This window comes from Chiloscyllium plagiosum, unplaced genomic scaffold (genome assembly GCF_037043375.1).
Source record: "Chiloscyllium plagiosum isolate Xiang-an unplaced genomic scaffold, Cpla_swu_hap1 HiC_scaffold_10, whole genome shotgun sequence".
In the NCBI taxonomy this organism is placed as follows: domain Eukaryota; kingdom Metazoa; phylum Chordata; class Chondrichthyes; order Orectolobiformes; family Hemiscylliidae; genus Chiloscyllium; species Chiloscyllium plagiosum.
In genome coordinates, this window is record NW_028270148.1 from 40,843,734 (window position 1) to 40,863,882 (window position 20,149).

Sequence of the window (20,149 nt, forward strand, 5' to 3'; positions counted from 1 at the left end):
TTCCCAGTACAGTGCTTTCTCCAGAAAAGTAAGGGTTCAGTCTCCCCCACAGTGGGCCTGCTCGAGCTCCACGCAGACCTGCCCAAGGCTTGCACGACACCACTTGAGGTCTGTGCCCTTGGTCTGCTCGAAGTCTGCGTGTTGGGCTCTCACTGTTGTCGATGCTGTCCAAGCTCAGCACAAAGTAAGTAAGTGAAAAAAAAGGGGAGGGGGAGGTGGAACAAAAAAGAAAACGAAAAGCAGTTGGAGCATAAGACCTCTGGAAGAGGAGCCCTACTTCGCCATAATCTTGGACCGGTGGATGTCAAGATAAACTTAAACTACGTAAAACATGTGAAAACATATCTGCATGGATTTTTTTAACTAATCAGAACCATTAAAATTTAGGGCTCGCTCATTCTTAGTCTATAATTTAATTGACTCAGGTCTTACAATTAAAGGGCATCCAAAATCATCCACAATTCTCTTTCAAAAGTTACTACTACATGTCCTTCATTGGTCTTTGAGAAAGTACATCCCAGATCAAAACAGCTCATGGTGTATAAAAGAAGTTAGCATCTACTCTCGGGATCTTTTGCTACATGTCTAAAATCAATTACTTCTAATTACCAACTGTCCTGTCAGATGCTTGTACCATTTTGAGAAGATATTTTTTGCCACAAGTCAAGTACACATTAATGTTGCTCTTGCCACCTTCAGCACTTGGTGCATCCACACTACAAACTGGGTTTTCAAAGAATACGTTTCAGAAATCAATGGCAACCTTTTCATTTTGCAAAGAAATATGAGGAAAAATTAAACAAAAAATGATTTGATTGACAAGTATCATTCACTTACAATTGGCACAGGAACAGAATCAGAGTTTACTAAAAAGATATTTCTATAAATCTGAAAGAAATATAAAAACTATTCTGAAAAGCCTGGGGTGGGGATAAGCCTTTCTCACAGTACTTACAGATGCAGCAATACATAATTAAACCAGTATAATGTCCTAGTTGGTAAAAATTAACAAGTAAAATAAATATTACTTTTTATGTTAATAGTCCAAGCATCAAGTTAACATTTGTGACAGACTCCCTTTTAAAATTTAGTTAATTGCTCCTCCACAACAATTTCTATAGCAGCTGTGTTGCTTTAATTTATGTTTGTTTTTAAGTGTCTGTTTCTCTCTCTCTTTTGAAAAAGATAATCGTGGGAATTGTAATGCATTTACCATAACTAAACTCTCAACATGTATAATGCCAACCTCACTGTTGTATAACTTAAGAGTCAATCTTTATAATAAAAACATTAGTTCATTTTTGTTCCAAACTCAATGTAGATTGACATTTGTCTTTAAACGTTAGTGCCTTATTCAATCCCTAACAAGTCAGCATTTTGTTTTTAACAGAAGGACTATATGAAAATGCTTCATAATTTTTGTTTTAAATTCTTTCTTATCACAGCATATGTTAAAGAAGAATTGCTCCTGTCACCATTGTAGGATGGCCTGTGCTGACTCTGTGGTAGAATTATTACATTACTTGCGCTTTGTAGTCCTTTCCATAGCACTATAAGTAATTTCCTTAAACATCTTTATCCAATTTCCTTTTCATACCTTCTTATCCAATTTTAGGCACATTTTTGATCATTTTATTCAAATGACACAAGCAAAAATTTGCTCCAGTTATTAACTGAAGTGAAACTCTGAAAAGCATAGGAAAGTACTATCATGTCTTCAGTCAATACTCATACACAAACATATATATCCACTAAAACAGACCAATACCACATGCATTTCCCACTACATATCACCTGACAGCAATTCCAGAGCTAATGCTCCATCTGACTTTTCTTCTCCAATGCACAATGAGGTCACCTAGGACCTCCTTACAGTGCCCAGCTAGGCCCAGGAAACTTAGCGTAAACAAAGTCCAGGATCTTCTCAGACAGTCCTTCAGAATGAAGGATGACTTGCTTTAACTCCAATTTGACAGATTTTGAGATGCCTGTTAAGTCAAAGCAAAATCTGCTCACTTTGCTACAAGTGGGGCAAGTGGTGCCTCCAGAGTGGGGTAAATTATTTGTTTGGAGATATGCACACTCTTTTCTGTGCCTTGATTTCACCTCTACATGTTCCTGTTGAAGTATCTCAATGTGTTTGCTTCTTTCCTGAATTAATTGTCTCCATTTTTAGTCGGTCACAGCCCAAGGACTCCCATGAGTTGGCTAGCATATTCAGCTTTTTCCAGGGATGTTTTCAAGTTAATCCAAACTCATTTCCATTGAGTCTTCTGACACAACTGAGTCTCAAGAAGAGCAGTTGTTTCAGGAATCTAATATTAGGCATATGAACATGTCCTACCCAGCAGAGCTGGTTTTGTATGATTAGCACCTTGATTCTGGACACACTGGCTTGGGAGAGGTGCTGTTGTTGGCCTGTAGTTCTTACCACTGCATTTAGAGAATCTTGTGAAGTCACTAGTAGTCGTACCTCTGCAAGACTTTATGGTCCTACTGCAGATTATCTGGGTCTTCGAAGCATATTAGAGTGTGGGGATCATGACTGTCCAGTAACCCATAATCTTCACCTCAGATCCGAGATCCTGGTCCTCAAAATTTCTGGGCAGTTAATAATAATTCAGTGTTAAGTTGCTGTCTTGATTTTTTTTAGTAATCAACCACTGGACACTAAGCACAGATTTTTATGACCATTTTATTCGAGCAACACAAGTAGACATTCACTTCAGTTATTAACTGAAGTAAAACTCTAAAGTACAGAAAGAAGTTGAATATTTTACATTATTAGCATTACCTTATTTGAATCTCTTTTCATACTCAACAAATAAAGCAGATGTCCCGGAGTTATAGGTTAACATGTTAAGGTCTCCTTCACCCAGCAAGGGCATAAACAATCAATCTTGTCCTGAATGTGGCTTACTCCTTGTTGGTATTTGTCCCTCACAGTCTCTTTCCAAGCCATTGTTACGTTGTTTCATTAACAGTATCTCCTGTTTACACAAATCTATGGACAAGAATCTGCATAAGATTCACTGCAGACAAAGCTGAAATCTGCCTTCTACTTCTAGTGTACTTAAAGTATAATTTAACCTTTAACCTTAAAGCCTAAAAATCTATATTTTCCCCAAGGTGAAACAATATTAAGCAACATAAAACAAAACTTAATTTGTGGTTGACAGGGCCCTCAATCATATGTATCCCACTTGAGGGACTCCTGCACTTAACTCTCTTTCCCAGTCACAAGCTACAGGACCTTATATCCGCACGTCTCATCCCAGCAGCCTCCACATTCAAAATATATGTAACTTCTTTCTACGACAATATCACAATTCACCCCATCTTCACCTCCCCTCACAAAAGCTCCATCCTTCCACCATCTAGACTGCCTTCTTGTTCAAATACTGGAGATAATACCTGTCTTTTCTTCACTTCATTCTTATAATCTTTAGGGAGACAGCAGCAATGTGACTGGACTGGTTCCCAAAATTTCTGTTCTTTTAAATTTAATTTTCACATGTAGAAAATAATTGTAAACATTTAATGGAATAATGTATTATCTGGACTTATTTAACAAAAATATTTCATTTTAACACAAAATGTTCATAGAATCACATAGCACAGAAGAGACACTTCAAGTCTGTGCTGACCTATCTACACTAATCCTACTTTCCAGCACTATGCCCACTGCCTTTCTATGTTTGAATGCTATGACACTTTGAGTGCTCAGTCACATACTTTTTAAAGGTTGTCAGATTATCCTACTCTCCTGCCTTCCCAGGCAGTGCATTCTAGATTCCCACCACCATCTGGATGAAAAAGATTTTCCCCAAATCCCTTCCAAACCTTTCACCTTAAAACTATGCCTCCTCATTATGGACACTTCAATGAATGGAAACAATTGCTTCTTATCCATCCTGTCCATGCCTCCCAATTGACAGGTCCCCTCCCAGTTTGAAGATATCCGATAAGTTTTTAGGGCAAATATTTACCTTTGTAAAACAGTCTGAGAATCCATCATTTGTGCCATCCAATATTATGTTTCAGAACTTTTTTCCCAACTTTATTTCATACTAGTAAGGTTAATTCTCAAACCTTTATCTGTGACACCTTTTGTCAAATAAAAATTGTCCCAAAGAGAACAATCATTCACTTTACATTCTATGGACAAATTTATTTGATTGTTCTTGAATGAGGTTTCCTTCAGTATGTCTGACAGCTAAACATCAATATTTACTGCTCCTCCTGGTGCCAGTGTGTCAGCACCCAAGATATTTTTAATTACACTTTTTCTTGGCTTCCTAGGCAAATGGACAACATTTATTATTATTTCCCACCATATCTCCATAAATTTTTCATTCAGAAAATCCTCCCATTGTCTGCTAGAAATTTAACTAGTGCTCTCAGTCTGGTCCCTATCCATTGCTCCACTATCTTATTCGGTATTACTCTTTTCTGTTTACTATATATTATTACAGGCTGACTGAATCCAGTGCCATGTTTACAAAGTGAAAGATGAAAGTTTCTTTCCCCGCATAGATTCAAGTCCACTGCCCCAAGTTTATTACAGTCTCTTGTTAATGTGAGATTCACAATGGACATTGATGATAATCTCCTGTATTTTGTTTTGACATGTATTGCATTTATCACTGATCTTTTCTTACTCCTGCATCTTTTTGTAGGATCATTAACCTGTGAGAAGATGGATGGGCAAACTACCAATGTAGTTTTTTGTCCTTCTTCCCTTTAAACCCCTATCTCTGAAGCCAATAATAACACTTCTTTAATATTTTGATTACAGAATTTAGATCTTGTTAATGGAAAACAATTATGCCCAGATTGTGTAAACCATAAATCTACTGGTTTCCCAAAAGATCAGTCTTGTTATTTCCATGCCAATTTCATCTGTGTATTTTTGAAATGATGGACCACTTGACAATAATGGTATTTCATTTGACATTAAGTCCATGGTGATGAAGTGGTTTACTCCAGCTAAGTTAATCACCACACTATTTCATAATTTCAATATGTTGTAATTTTAAAACATAAAGGTCAGTCCTTATTATTTGGAATCTAGATAACATTTTAACCAATCCACTCCACACAGTACAGACTTGCATCCATCATTCAACACAGTGCAACTGAATGTGTGCAAGTAAAATATTCAATGCTGGATTGAAACTTCTTTAAAGTAGTATAATTACTCCAACCTGATTAGTATTACTATCTTTTCCTTATGAAGCTTCTGTGTCATATGTAATTTTGAAAACCTCATTACCTTCTTTAGGCAACGGATTTCAAATCGCATTAAAAACAAGGTTGATCATGCCCAGGCATTCCTCAGATTCGCTCTCCTGATGAGGTTTCCCAACTGCTACATTATTATAACTGCCAGCAATATAACTACTGTGGGATTGTGTTCAAATAATGACCAAAATTGGTCAGTGGCGAAAATAGCAACCACGGTCGCACAGTTCGAGGCTGCGATGGAACCCCAAAACACAGTTCTTACAGTAGCTTCTGTGTATACCATTCTTCCATATATTAAAATGGTGTTACATTGTTTTATCTATTGTATACAAAGATTTGTAAGTAGTAGATTGTTTGAACATTTGCTAAGTGCTGGCTGCTACTCCTGATAAGACTAAGTGTCTGACGGTCTGCTTGCATCATTATGAGTGTTAGTCCTTTTATCTTTTAAGTTTGTAAATGTTAGCAAAAGTACTAGGCCTATATGCTCTAAATAAGTTAGAAATTATACACCTACTTTATAAAAGAATAAAGGATATGAAATTGATTACCACAGCTGGGTCATGAGATTTGTTTATTATTTGCCTGTGTGAGTTTCATTCATTAACATGGTTTCACGGAAGCATTGTTTTGACAGTAAAGGGGATAGCGGCCCTGTTTAATGTATTTAATGAGTACCTAACTAGTTGGGTAAACTGATGTTCTGTAATCTAGTCAGGTCCTGAGAGACAGTTGGTAAGGGCTGATTAATATTACAATCTTTCCATAGTTTCGGGTGGGTTGAGGAGACACGGTGGTGGTGGTGGGAGTTGTTTTTGAATAGGTTAGTCGTCTTTGATACTTTGATGTAAATAGGTCTGATAATGCTTCAAGGTGTGAAGAAGCAGTAATGGGTTTGGAAGTAAAGTTTTAATTTAGCTTATCTTGCAACAGTGAAATATACTACAGAATACAATTTTGTGAATGAATCACACAACACCAGCCTATAGTCCAACTAGCTTTCAGAGCTCTGCTGCTTCAAAAGCTAGTGCTTCCAAATAAACCTGATGGACTATAACCCTAGTGTTAACTTGGCAAAAGTGAGGACTGCAGATGCTGGAAACCAGAGTGGTGCTGGAAAAGCACAGCAGGTCAGGAAGCATCCGAGGAGCAGGAACAATCAGGATGAAGGGCTTTTACCCGAAACATCAATTTTCCTGCTCATCGGATGCTGCCTGACCGGTTGTGCTTTTCCAGCACCATTCTGATCTAAACTCTGATCTTTAACTTTGTCCACTCCAGTCCAACACCGGCTCCTCCAAATTATGAATGAATGAATGAAAACGCATTATATTAAACAATAGTTTAGTAAAGGGTTATGAAATGAATGAATGGAAATGTGGTATTGATTGAGTATAGCGAGCTGGTGAGTGAGTTGGTAAAGATACTTATAACAATATCTCACACTATCCTCACATCTTTATGTTATGATTCTCATTCCATAGTGAAATCTTTGGCTTGTATTTGCTCAGGTTTGCACTCCTGCTACCATTGAAGCCTTCACACTGTGTGTTAACACTGAATGTCCCATTTATATCACGATGCCTGCAGGGAAAGAATGTTTCTCTACAAATTCTTTTCAGGCTTCTGACATCTGTTGCAAAAGCATATTTCCTTCTAAAAAATCCAACTCCAGTTAATACGAGAAATGTGTTGATTTTGAACCTTTAGCACATTTCAACAATTTAAAAGCAAGCCCTTGTTTGATCCAAAATATTGGATAAAAAAAAAGTAATCTCAGTTCCTATTTGATAGTTATGCATTTTGAACTTCTTACTGTATTTCCATTACAACTATGTGTTCACATATATAACTTGCATAAGCATCTATTATAAATGAGGCCATAGAAATTTATAATGAGTAAAGGTTGGCAGGAACTATGCAGAATGGAAAATTTTAATAAATATAAGTATTATGCCATCTGGATAGCATTGTAATCAAGACAATAATACTGGATGAAAGTACATAAATTACTGCAGAATCAAACTGTTTTGTTAAGGAAAATATTTAACATGACTATTTATGATGTGTCCAAGCGTTGTTCTTGTTACTACAAATGATGTACAAGATTATTTTTATATGTGTTGTATAATCTGGTTATTACTGTCATTGAAAAACTAGAACAAGTTAGACTTCAAACTGTGAACCCTTCGCGAAGGGTTCAGAATAAGTAAAAACCCAAGCAAGCAAATACACTCATATCTTTCGGAAATAAAATGCAATAGAACTAAAAACGAAATACCTAACTCCAAACATCTGTCTGTCACTCTTGGATCTTATGAAAAATGTGTATGAAGGCTAGTGCATTATATTTCCCAAAAGTTAAAACAACCTCCTGTGTTGCTCTCACCACAGATATTTTATGACTGCTACTTTCCCCCATCTCACCTTTTTATATTCCAAACCTCTTTTGCAGGCTTACGTTTGGGTCAGTACTAGCAAGACAGCAACTAACACTTGATATTTGTTATACTGGAGATCCCTGTATAAATAGTATAGATGGCAACAGCTCATGCATAAAATACTCCAGAGGACAAAAACCTCTCAAATGTGGCATGCATATGATCCCCAAAATACTGGGCTGGACAAATTTTTAACTATGTAAAAATGGCAGCGTAAAATAATTGTTTGACAGATATTTAGAAAGCAGCAGTTAATAGATGGTCCTTGGATAAACCTAAAAAATAAAATTAGTGCATTCAGAGTCAGGGGACAAGTAGCAATATAGATAGCTAGCTGATTACAAATCACTCAAAAATCATCAGCACAAAATTATATAGGGTAATCAGAAGCAGTGACTGCGAAAGTAGTGACAAATTGAAACTCCCTACCATAGGAAGCTTTTGAGATAAATAGTACAGATAATTGGGCGACTGTCTGTATGGAGTTTACACATTCTTCCCATGTCTGTGTGTCTTTACTCCAGGTGCTTTGGTTTCCTCCCACAAAGGTGTGAAGGTTAGGTACACTGACCCATTCTAAATTGCCCATGGTGTCCAGGGATGTGCAGATGGATTAGCAATGGGAAATACTAATGGATGGTTGGCTGCCTTTTTGAATGATGGTAGTCCATTTGTTCTAGGTAGACCCACAATGACATAAGCAGGAAGTTCCAAGAATTTGACCAAATGACAGTGAAGGAATAGAAATATTTTATCAAGTCAGGATGGTGAATGGCTTGGAAAGGAACTTGCAGATGGTGGTGTTCTCTGCTGCTGCTCTTGTATCTCTAGGTGGAAGTGGTCATGGGTTTGGAAGGTGGTGTCTAAACAGCCTTGGTAAATTTCTGAAGTGCATCTTGTAGATAGTACACACTGTTGCTATTGAACAAAGTTGTTGGAAGGAGTATATCTTTGTGATTTGGTTTCAATCAATCAGGCTGATTTGTCCTAGATGGTGGCAAACCTCCAGTGTTGTTGAAGCTGCACTAATCCAGCCAAGTGGGAAGTATTCCATCATACTCCTGAAGTACGCCTTGTAGACTATGGACAGATTTTGATGAGTCAGAAGGAGAGTCATTTGCTGCAAAATTCCTAACCTCTGACCTGACCTATCGCCACTGTACTTATATGGCTAGTGCACTGCATTTTTGGTCAATGGTAACACATAAATGTTATTAGTGGGGGAATTCTGTAATGCCACTGAATGCAAAGGGACAATGGTTAGGTACCTTCGTGCTGGGGTTGATAATTACCTAGGATTGTGTGGTGCAAAAGTTATTTACCACTTTTCAGCCCAAGCCAGGATATTGTCCAGGTCTTACTGCATTTGGACATGGACTGTGTCACTATCTGAAGAATCACAAGTGGTGCAGAACATTGTGCAATGATCAGCAAACATCCCACTTATGACCTTATGATGAGGGTAATGTCATCAATGAAGCAGCTGAAGATGGTTGGGCCAAATTTTAAATAGGAAATCTTTTGTGAAAGCTACCTACTGAAATAGCATGCAATGAAGTTATTAGCTTGTGTGTTACACAAAAAAAAATTAAAACTTAAAACTTTGCCATGTGATCCTTTCAGCTATTTGTTGGAAGTTCAATTTTTTTTCTAAAAGTTTCTTGGTATCTACTAGGATCATAATACACAAATAGGTTCAACAATCTTTCTTCCAACACATAACACTTAAATGTATCTATTTTTAAACCTAATTGCCATTGATACTTCCACTTACCCGTTATGCTACTGAAATACTTTATTTACGTAATTGCAGTTAAGAATATAAGTATGCTGTCTTTATTCCTGAACTCACCGTGCAACTACTAGGAACTGATCTATCTGTCGATCATTCAAAGGGTTGTCAGGATCCCAAACCTTAACCTCCATCTTCGATTGATCTCTGGCATCTGATTCACCTAGCAAGGATAAAAATAATACAATTACCGCATGCTACTTCACTCAGGGAGCATTATGTAATGAATAGTAATACGTAGTACTTCAAGGATAATTACACAGTTTACAAGCAATTCCCATCTCCCACAAGTGAGAATCTAACCATCTTACTCAGATGTTCAACCTACCATCACCACCTACCATCCAGCATCAATATCCTGAGCACTGGCCCAGTTAAATTTTTGATCAAGTCTAACCACTATCCAAAGGGTACAAATTTGAAGTTTGATGGATTATTCTCCATTTGCCAAGATGATTGACACTCCAACAACACTCAAGAAACCTTGAACCATCCAGAACAAAGAAATCTGCTTGACCGGCACCCTATCTGCCATATTAAATATCCACTGCCTACATCACTGGTTCATAAAATAACAATAAATAAATAAACACAGGCATATATTAACTTTAGTCTGATACAGTTATTAATTAACAACTTTATCATAACTAAAGTTATATGTTGTGCATTTGGCAAAGAAATGAAGCAGATACATGTGGCAGAGTTTATATTTAAATTACTAAGAATATTTTGTTAGCACGAAATTACAATAAGATTCTTGTGGAAGAAGTAAACAAAATATTGTCCAAAATCAAGGCAGAAAATTGATCCATCTAAAGTATTTTCTATCTTCAGCTTTTGCAGTTGAATTAAACTGGTTTTTAGATCCTGTTAAGTCATTCAGGTCTTAATGTCATAATCATTCCAACTCAAGCTTCGCTACTTTCTTTCAAGCCAAGTCACAGATGCTCACCATCTCTGGTAGCATCTATATTTTCATACAGCCGTAGGTTGATAAGGGTCGATGCCACGATACACCCAAAGGACCACAGAGCTGCTCTCATTTGAGAACTGACTGGTGCTACTTTAACCTGAGGTCACCACACCTAAGGTAAGGCGAGAGGATGACAAGGACAAACCTTCATGGCAAGTTCAGCCAGCATGGGAATTGAACTTATGCCATGAGAATCACTCTACATCACAAACCAGGCGCCCAGCCAACTGAGCTAACCAACCCACGAAAGGAGGATCTGTGTAGTTGCTAAATAACTAAGAAAAGGAAAGTGTTAAACTAAGTAAAATTCTAGATTTGAAATTAATTATATAGAGTTTATAGATATATATCAGAGCAGGTATTAATTTGAGCAGTTTAAAATTCTTTGCTGAGTTTAACAATTGGGCCTCATTGAAATGTTAACAGTTGAAATAATGGAAACTGTTTTTGAAAAAGATGCAATTCATAAATTTAGAGATTAGAAGATATGGGAAGTACAGAAGGAAGACCTAAAGTGGATTGGAATGGCTAAGAAGAACCATAAATGACAACAATAATCAACAGAATAGAATAGTAGCTGTTTTAAGTACATGTAAATCAGTTAAGGGAGAGAGATCACTGACAAAAAAAACCTTGCAAGGTATAAGGCTAAGGAAATCACTCCTCTTCTGAAACGAACTTAGGAAATAACTCAAGGAGTTGTGCAAAGTGTCACAACTAACTAGGAATTTGAAACTAAACCATTTATAAGCTAATAAAAGAAACTATTTTGAAATTTATAAATAAAACTATAGTTTTAAATTGTAAGTGGAGAACAAGGATCAAAAAGTCCATTATTCATCCGCACACTCTTACAAATGAATTGTTTTTATTATGCAGACAGACTTGACCAGCTAGAGTTCTTTTCTGCATGAAAAATATAAACATTGATGGATAATCTGAAACAGGTTTTATAGATCATAAGGGATTTCTGGGCTGAGAAGTGGCAGACGGAGTTTAATTTGAATAAATGCGAGGTATTGCAATTTGGTAATAAAAACAAGGACAGGACATAGACAATTAACTGTAGGGCTCTGTTGTAGAAGACAGAGACTGAAGGGTTCAGGTCCATAATTTTTTGAACTTGCATCACAGGTAGAGAGGGTTGTTAAGACAACATTTAGCACGCTTGCCTTCATTGCTCAGACCTTTGACTATAAGAGTTGGGATGTCATGTTGAGGTTGTACAGGATGTTGGTGATGCCTCATCTGGAATACTGTTTGCAGTTCTGGTCAACCTGGAGAGTTTAATAATATCCTGGAAGGATATTATTAAACTGGAGAGGGTTCGGAAAAGATTTACAAGAAGCTGCCAGGAATGGTGGGTTTGAGGCATAAAAGCAGGCTGAAAAGGTGTGGTGAAACGGTTAAAAATTATGTCCCAATACATGTGTGAATCTAACCGGAATGGAGGTGTTGCTTAGTCCCGTGTGAATCTTATTACACACCTTCCCGTGTGAATCTTCCTATCTGTATGTAACCAGAATGGAATGTGTTTTTTAGCCTTGCTCTGCTGTTCACATGAATGTTTATATCTGGAAAAGAGTATATCAGCTGGAAAAGTCTCCAGTTCGGTGAGTCTGCTCCGGGGTTACGTTTAACCGCCGAGCGTGGGTTGTTGGCAACCACTCTACGAGAACTGACGGCTCCCAGTTCCGGTAACATGTAGAGTGAGTATAAGCCAGACCCGGGAGTCTGCTCCGGGGTTACGTTTAACCGCCGAGCGTGGGTTGTTGGCAACCGCTCTACGAGAACTGACGGCTCCCAGTTCCGGTAACATGTAGAGTGAGTATAAGCCAGACCCGTTGTAAGTATGAGACCTGGTTGTGGCGACGCTGCGGGGAATAAAATGCTCATATTCTAGCAGACTCGCCTCTTGGTCGTTTGTTCTGTGTCAGACTACTCTCCTACGAACCTGACCTTGAGAATTTTTTAAAACAAAAGGCTGTAACTTTTTTCACTGGAGCATAGGATGTTGAAGGGTGACCTTATTGAGGTTTACAAAATCTTGAGAGGCACATTTAAGGTAAATGACAAAGGTCTTTTCCATAGGGTGGGGAAATTCAAAACTTAGGGGACATATTTTTAAGGTGGTAAGAAAAAGATTTAAAAAGGACTTTTTTTTAAAACACAGAGAATGGTTCGTTTGTGGAATGAACTGTCAGAGAAAGTGATGGATGCAGATACTGTTACAACATTTAAAATACATTCAAATAAGTCCATGAATAGGAAAGGTTTGGAGGAATATGGACTAAGCACAGGCAGGTGGGGCTACTTTAGTTTGAGAACAGAGTATCAAAAGGTAGCCTCCATGTGAAAGCAACATGAAAAACTTCCTTCAATGGGAGTCAGATTCAGATCATGGTACATTTTACACTAAATTAAAACAGTCTAATATTTCTTTTAAAAAATGAAGTCCAGATCTATCTTTCTACTGGTTCTACAGCATTCCACACACTCCTACAGTCATGCAGCAGACCAAATCCCCTCAAAATATATTAAAATGATACCTTTAAAGTAAGAAAAAAAGGTGGAGGCTAAGTGTAAGGTGTTGCATATCAGATGCAACACGATTGGTCAAACTCCTTGACTTTACACAAATTACACTTGAGTTTTACAATACAGTTAAATTACAGACAAGAAAGAGAAAAGAATCGGCTTAACTGCGACTCTATCAAAATGTTTAACAAAATGACATACATAATTACTAATTAACTTATCCATTATAGTAACATCCTATAAACACACCCTTGGCAAAGGAAAATTCAGTAAATAATTTGTCTCAAATGCAGTTCTAGCAGCAGGAGGAGAACCCCAGCGTTTAGCTGTAACAGAGAGAAACAAGAGCTTCCACGCCCAGCAACTACAGAAAGCCGGAACTAAAAATCCTGGTTCTGTGGGAGCTTGACACCACCCATTCAGGCAGCTTCTATTGTTCCAAATTTTTAAAAAACTCCAAGGTCTCACGAGCTGTTTACTTTATTGACTTTCAGATGACTGCTTCACACCTCTGCCTCAGACAATATACACCTCTTAAAGCCACAGTATCATCACAATACCATCAAGCATTCTCGGTTAAAGAAGTGTCAGTCCTGTTCACTGGCTGAATAAGTCCACTTCATTTACAAAGGTATATACTTCACTTGGCATTGAATAATGATAGCAGTCCAAAATTATCCAGTGACAAAAGGAAGAATATGGAAAAATTAAATTTGCATTATCACCAATTATTTTTCATCCATGCTGGTTCTAATTCTTCCAAAATTTGTTAGATTATTTATGATTTAATTTGAACTCTCATTTTAGCCCCCATTATTTTTATTCCTTCATTACTAAAGTTATATTAAACTAACTAGTAATAATAAGCACATATAAATTCTTAAGCAAAAATAAAACCTCAGAAGCTTCTGTTGGGGGTAGAAACCTGTTTGCAGCAAATTCTCCATCTCCTAAACCTTACTCTTGAGAAAAATGGGTTAACTGCATTTATATAGCAGCTCTCACGTCCTTGAGATGAAGCGTAATACATAGTTCAGGAGTCAATGTGCATGCAAGATCCAACAAACAGTACATGAATTATCTGACAATCTATTACTTGTGGTCTTGTATGATAAATGCTAGCCATGGTGCTAGGATGACTCTCCCATGATTATTTAAGTAGTCCCATGGTATCTTTTGCATTCACCCAGGTTAGAACCTCACTTAGTGTCTCACCCAAAAATGACACTTCACATAATCCAAAATTCCTTCAGTACTGCTTTGAAATTTGAGCCAAGCTAATATGAAAAAAGTCCTTCTGATATAAAAACAAGAGACTGCCACTGAGGCAAAGCTTTCAATTAAATTTTTCTAGTTACTTCTGCCCTCTTTAATGAGGTTATTTTTCACCTCGCTGGTAGTGTAGTAGGTATCATGCCTGCAATTTAAAAGATAACCTTAAAAACTGCACCATGCTGGAAACGTACAGTATGACTTGGTCAATACTGATCCTCATTTGAAATGTTATGAGGCTGTTCGGGATGAATCTTCAAGCATATTTGAAGTACCGTTGAGCTGGTATTACGACAATAAGTGAATGCTTGTGAATTACTGTCAAAGCAGACATCTGAAGTATCGAGATAAGTCCTCCATTCAAATGCACTTCCCAATGACAGTTGCTTCATGAGAAACTAACATAATTTGACAGACGTTAGACAAAAGCACAGGTAACAATTTCCAATGAATAAACCCAGGACAATAATCCAGGGCATCGAATCAGATAGAGAGAGAAAGCATATCAAACATTAACTTTATTTCTCTCTCCTCAGATACTGCCAGATATCAGAGTTCCTTCAACATTTTCCCTTTTCGGTTTTAGAACATAGAACAACACAGCGCAGAACAGGCCCTTCGGCCCTCGATGTAGCGCCGACCTGTGAACTATTCTCAGCTCGTCCCCCTACACTATCTCATCATCATCTATGTGCTTAACCAAGGATTGTTTAAATCTCCCTAATGTGGCTGAGTTAACTACATTGGCAGGTAGGGCATTCCACGCCCTTACCACTCTCTGTGTAAAGAACCTGCCTCTGATGTCTGTCTTAAATCTATCACCCCTCAATTTATAGTTATGTCCCCTTGCACAAGCTGACGTCATCATCCTCGGAAAAAGACTTTCATTATCTACCCTATCTAATCCTCTGATCATCTTGTATGTCTCTATCAAATCCCCTCTTAGCCTTGTTCTTTCCAATGAGAACAGACCCAAGTCTCTCAGCCTTTCTTCATAAGACATTCCCTCCAGACCAGGCAACATCCTGGTAAATCTCCTCTGCACCTTTTCCAATGCTTCCACATCCTTCCAGAAATATGGCAAGCAGAACTGTACACAATATTCCAAGTGTGGCCACACTAGCATATTGTATAGTTTCAGCATGATATTGCGGCTCCGGAACTCAATCCCTCTACGAATGAAACCTAACACACCGTATGCCTTCTTAACAGCACTATCCACCTGGGTGGCAACTTTCAAGGATCTATGAACATGGACTCCAAGATCCCTCTGCACATCCACACTACCAAGAATCTTTCCACTGACCAAGTACTCTGCCATCCTGTTATTCTTCCCAAAGTGCATCACCTCACATTTAGCTGCATTGAACTCCATTTGCCATGTCTCAGCCCAATTCTGCAGTTTATCTAAGTCCCGCTACAACCTGTAACATTCTTCCAAACTGTCCACTACTCCACCGACTTTAGTGTCATCCATCTACCTATGCCTGCGTCTGAGTCATTTATGAAAATGACAAACAGTAGCGGTGCCAAAACAGATCCTTGTGGCACATCACTAGTAACCGGACTCCAGGCTGAATATTTTCCATCAACCACTACACACTGCCTTCTTTCAGAAAACCAGTTTCTAATTCAAACTACTAAATCACCCTAAATTCCATGTCTCTGCATTTTCTCCAACAGCCTACCATGTGGAACCTTATCAAAGGCTTTACTGAAGTCCATGTATACCACGTCAACTGCCCTACCCTGATCTACATGCTTGGTCACCTTCTCAAAAAACTCAATGAGGTTTGTGAAACATGACCTGCCCTTGACGAAACCATGCTGACTATCTGAAATCAAATTGTTGCTTGCTAGATGATTATAAATCTTATCTCTTATAATCCTTTCCAAAACCTTTCCTACAACAGAAGTAAGGCTCACTGGTCTATAATTACCTGGGTCATCTCTACTGCCCTTCTTGAGCAATGCACATTTGCAATCCTCCAGTCCTCTGGTACTAAACCTGTAAAAAATGACAACTCAAATATCAAAGTCAAAGGCTCTGCTATCTCCTCCCTAGCTTCCCAGAGAATCCTCAGATAAATCCCATCAGGCCCAGGGAACTTGTCTGCTTTCACTCCTTCTAGAATTGATAACACCTGTTCGTAACAAACCTCAATCCTTTCTAGTCTAATATCTCGTACCTCATTCTTCTCCTCTTAGATTAGATTAGATTCCCTACAGTGTAGAAACAGGCCCTTTGGCCCAACAAGCCCACACCGACCCTCCAAAGAGTAACCCACTCAGTCCCATTTCCCTCTGTCTGATGTACCTAACACTATGGGCAATTTAGCGCAGCCAATTCACCTGACCTGCACAGCTTTGGACTGTGGGAGGAAACCGGAGCACCCAGAAAAAACCCACCCATACGGGGAGAATGTGCAAACTCCACACAGACAGTCGCCCAAGGCTGAAATTGAACCTGGGGCCCTGGTGCTGTGAGGCAGCAGTGCTAACCACTGAGCCACCGTGCGTGCCCGCCTCTACAATACTTTCCTCTTCCTGAGTGAAAACCGATGAGAAATGTTCGTTTAGCACCTCTCCGATCTCCACAGGGTCCACACTCAACTTCCCACTTCTGTCTTTGACTGGCCCTATTGCTACCCTAGTCATTCTTTTATTCCTCACATACCTATAGAAAGCTTGAGGATTCTCCTTTATTCTATTTGCTAAAGACTGCTCGTGTCCTCTCTTTGCTCTTAACTCTCTCTTTAAATCCTTCCTAGCTGATCTGTAACTCTCCATCGCCTCATCTGAACCATCTTGCCTCATCAACATACAAGCCTCCTTCTTCTGTTTAACAAGAGGTGCAATTTCTGTAGTAAACCACGGTTCCCTTACCTTATCACTTCCTACCGGCCTGACAGGGATATATCTATCAAGGACACGCAATATCTGTTCCTTAAACCAGCCCCACATTTCCAATGTCTGCATCCCCTGCATTTTGCTACCCCATTCTATGCATCCTAATTCTTGCCTTATCGCATTATAATTGCCCTTGCCCCATCGATAATTCTTGACCTGTGGCATGTACCTATCCCTTTCCATCGCTAAATTAAACGTAACTGAATTATGGTCACTCTCTCCAAAGTGTTCACCTACAACTAAATCAAACATCTGGCCTGGTTCATTACCAAGCACCAGATCCAGTGTGGCCTCTCCTCTTGTCGGCCCGTCTACACATTGTGTCAGGAAACCCTCCTGTACACATTGGACAAAAACTGATCCATCGACGTACTAGATTTATAGCATTTCCAGTCAATGTTGGGGAAGTTAAAGTCCCCCATAATGACCACCCTGTTTCTTTCACTCCTACCCAGAATGGTTCTGCCAATCCTCTCTTCCACCTCCCTGCAACTCTGCGGAGGCCTATAAAAAAACTCCAAGCAGTGTGACCTCTCCTCTCCTGTTTCTAACCTCAGCCCACGCCACCTCAGTTGACAAGTCCTCGTCAAAAGTTCTCTCAGCTACCATTATACTATGCTTGACTAACAAGGCCACACCTCCCCCTCTTTTACCCCTTGCCTGTTCTTAATAAAAGCTCTAAACCCTGGAACCTGCAACATCCATTCCTAACCTTGGTCTATCCATGTCTCTGAAATGGCCACAACATCGAAGTCCCAGGTACCTATCCATGCTGCAAGCTCACCTACCTTATTTCGGATACTTCTGGCGTTGAAGTAGACACATTTCAAACCAGTTTGCTGTCTACCAGCACATTCCTGTGACCCTGAAATCCTGTCCGTGTCCTCCCTACTCTCATCCTCCTGTGCAGTGCAACTACACCTCAGGTTCCCATCCCCCTGCTGAGCTATTTTAAACCCACCCGAATAGCACCAGCAAATTTCCCACCCAGGATATTAGTACCCCTCTGGTTCAAATGAAGACCGCCCTGTTTGTACAGGTCCCACCTTCCCCATAATGAGCCCCAATTATCCAAGTACCTGAAACCCTCCCTCCTGCACCATCCTTGCAACCTTGTGTTTAGCTGATATCTCTCCCTATTCCTTGCCTCGCTATCACGTGGCATAGGTAACAAACCAGAGATAATAACTCTGTTTGTTCTAGCTCTCAGCTTCCACCCTAGCTCCCTGAAATCCTGCATTACATCCCTATCCCTCTTTCTACCCATGTCGTTGGCTCCTACATGGACCACGACTTGAGGCTGGTCACCCTCTCCCTTCAGGACCCCAAAGATACGATCTGAGACATCACGGACCCTGGCACCTGGGAGGCAACACACAGTGAGTCTCGTCCGTTCCCAACAAAGTTTCAGCATCTGAAGCAGTTTGCTTTTTTTGGAGAAATCTGTTGTTGCAGGAAGAAAGAGAAGCTCTTGCCCATGGGTCTGAGACGTTTTTCACTGATATCTGGTTTAAGAATGCATCTTTTAGATTAGATTCCCTACAGTGTGGAAACAGGCCCTTCAGTGCAATAAATCCACACCGACCCTCCGAAGAGTAACCCACCCAGACCTATTCCTCTACCCTATATTTACCCCTGACTAATGCACCTAACACTACGGGCAATTTAGCTTGGCCAATTCATCTGACCTGCACATCTTTGGATTGAGAGAGGAAACCAGAACACCCAGATGAAACCCACGCAGACATGGGGAGAATGTGCAAACTCCACACAGACAGTCGCCCGAGGTGGGAATCAAACCCGAGTCCCTGACGCTGTGAGGCAGCGGTGCTAACCACAAAGCCACTATGCTGTCCACTAATAGAGGGAAAGAAAAGAGCTCCGGGATGCACAAGAACCACAGGAGCATTCCTAGGCAATTAAATAGCAGTGCAATAGAACTGGAAAACAAATATTGTAGATTGTGAGATAGAAGAGGAGAAAGTGAGGGCTGCAGATGCTGGAGATCAGAGCTGAAAATGTGTTGCTGGAAAAGCGCAGCAGGTCAGGCAGCATCCAAGGAACAGGAGAATCGACTTTTCGGGCATAAGCCCTTCTTCAGGAATAGAAGAGCCCATTAAAAATAAGGTCAACCAATTTAGTAAATATTCAGTTAATTTCAATGAATTTAGTTACCATGGATTGAGAATAAAGAAGTAACAATCTAAGAATTGAATCATTCGGCAATATGAAACTGTGGTAAATCCATCAAACTAACTGCAATTTAGCTATCTAACTGCAATTTTGCAACTTGTTCTTATTCACTCAGTGGATAAAGACTTCGCTAGCTAGGCAAACATTTATTGCCCAGAGGATAGTTTAAGAATCAACCACAGTGCTGTGGGTCTGGAGTCACATGTAGACCAGACCAGATGTGGATGACAGTGTCTTTCCCTGAAGAATATTAGTGAGCAAGATAGATTTTCCAACAATTGACAAAGGATTCATTGTCATCATTAGACTCTTAATTCCAGATTTTAAAAAAAGAATTCAAATTCCACCATCTGCCAGAACATTAACTGGGTCTCTGGATTAACAGTTCAGAGATAAAACCACTAAGCCATTGCCTCCCCATGAGCTATTGAAGAGCTATTTTGAAAATCATTATCCTCTTATAGTTTCTCAAACTGTTAGCCTAGCAGCTTTGATAACAATGTTGAGCCAGAAGCTCAGTCATTTGCGAGAGCTTCAAAACAGTCAAAGAGGTGGGTGAGCTTCTTGTTATTGGGCCATAGCTGGTGCGTGTCATAAGAGGAACTGTACACTGTTTTGAATGTAAAATATTTTGTTATGAATGCAAATTTAAATATACAACTTTACAACATACATTTGTTGCAAAATCTGGACAACATCCAGGCTTGGACTAACAAGTGGGAAATACCATTCCTCCCACACAAATGCCACATGATGACCATCTATAACAACACAGAATCTAAC

General features: G+C 39.2%; 1 protein-coding gene across 11 annotated transcripts in view; it reads right to left on the reverse strand.

The window, feature by feature from the left end:
• Window positions 1–20,149, reverse strand: part of mta3 (metastasis associated 1 family, member 3) — a 300,725-nt gene that overhangs the window by 172,467 nt on the left and 108,109 nt on the right. For all 11 annotated transcript variants that reach the window (XM_087991291.1, XM_087991288.1, XM_087991287.1 and 8 more), the window contains one exon: window positions 9,541–9,643. In XM_087991291.1, the coding sequence (XP_087847417.1) occupies window positions 9,541–9,643 (103 nt within the window). Of the gene's footprint in view, window positions 1–9,540; window positions 9,644–20,149 lie in introns of those variants that run through there.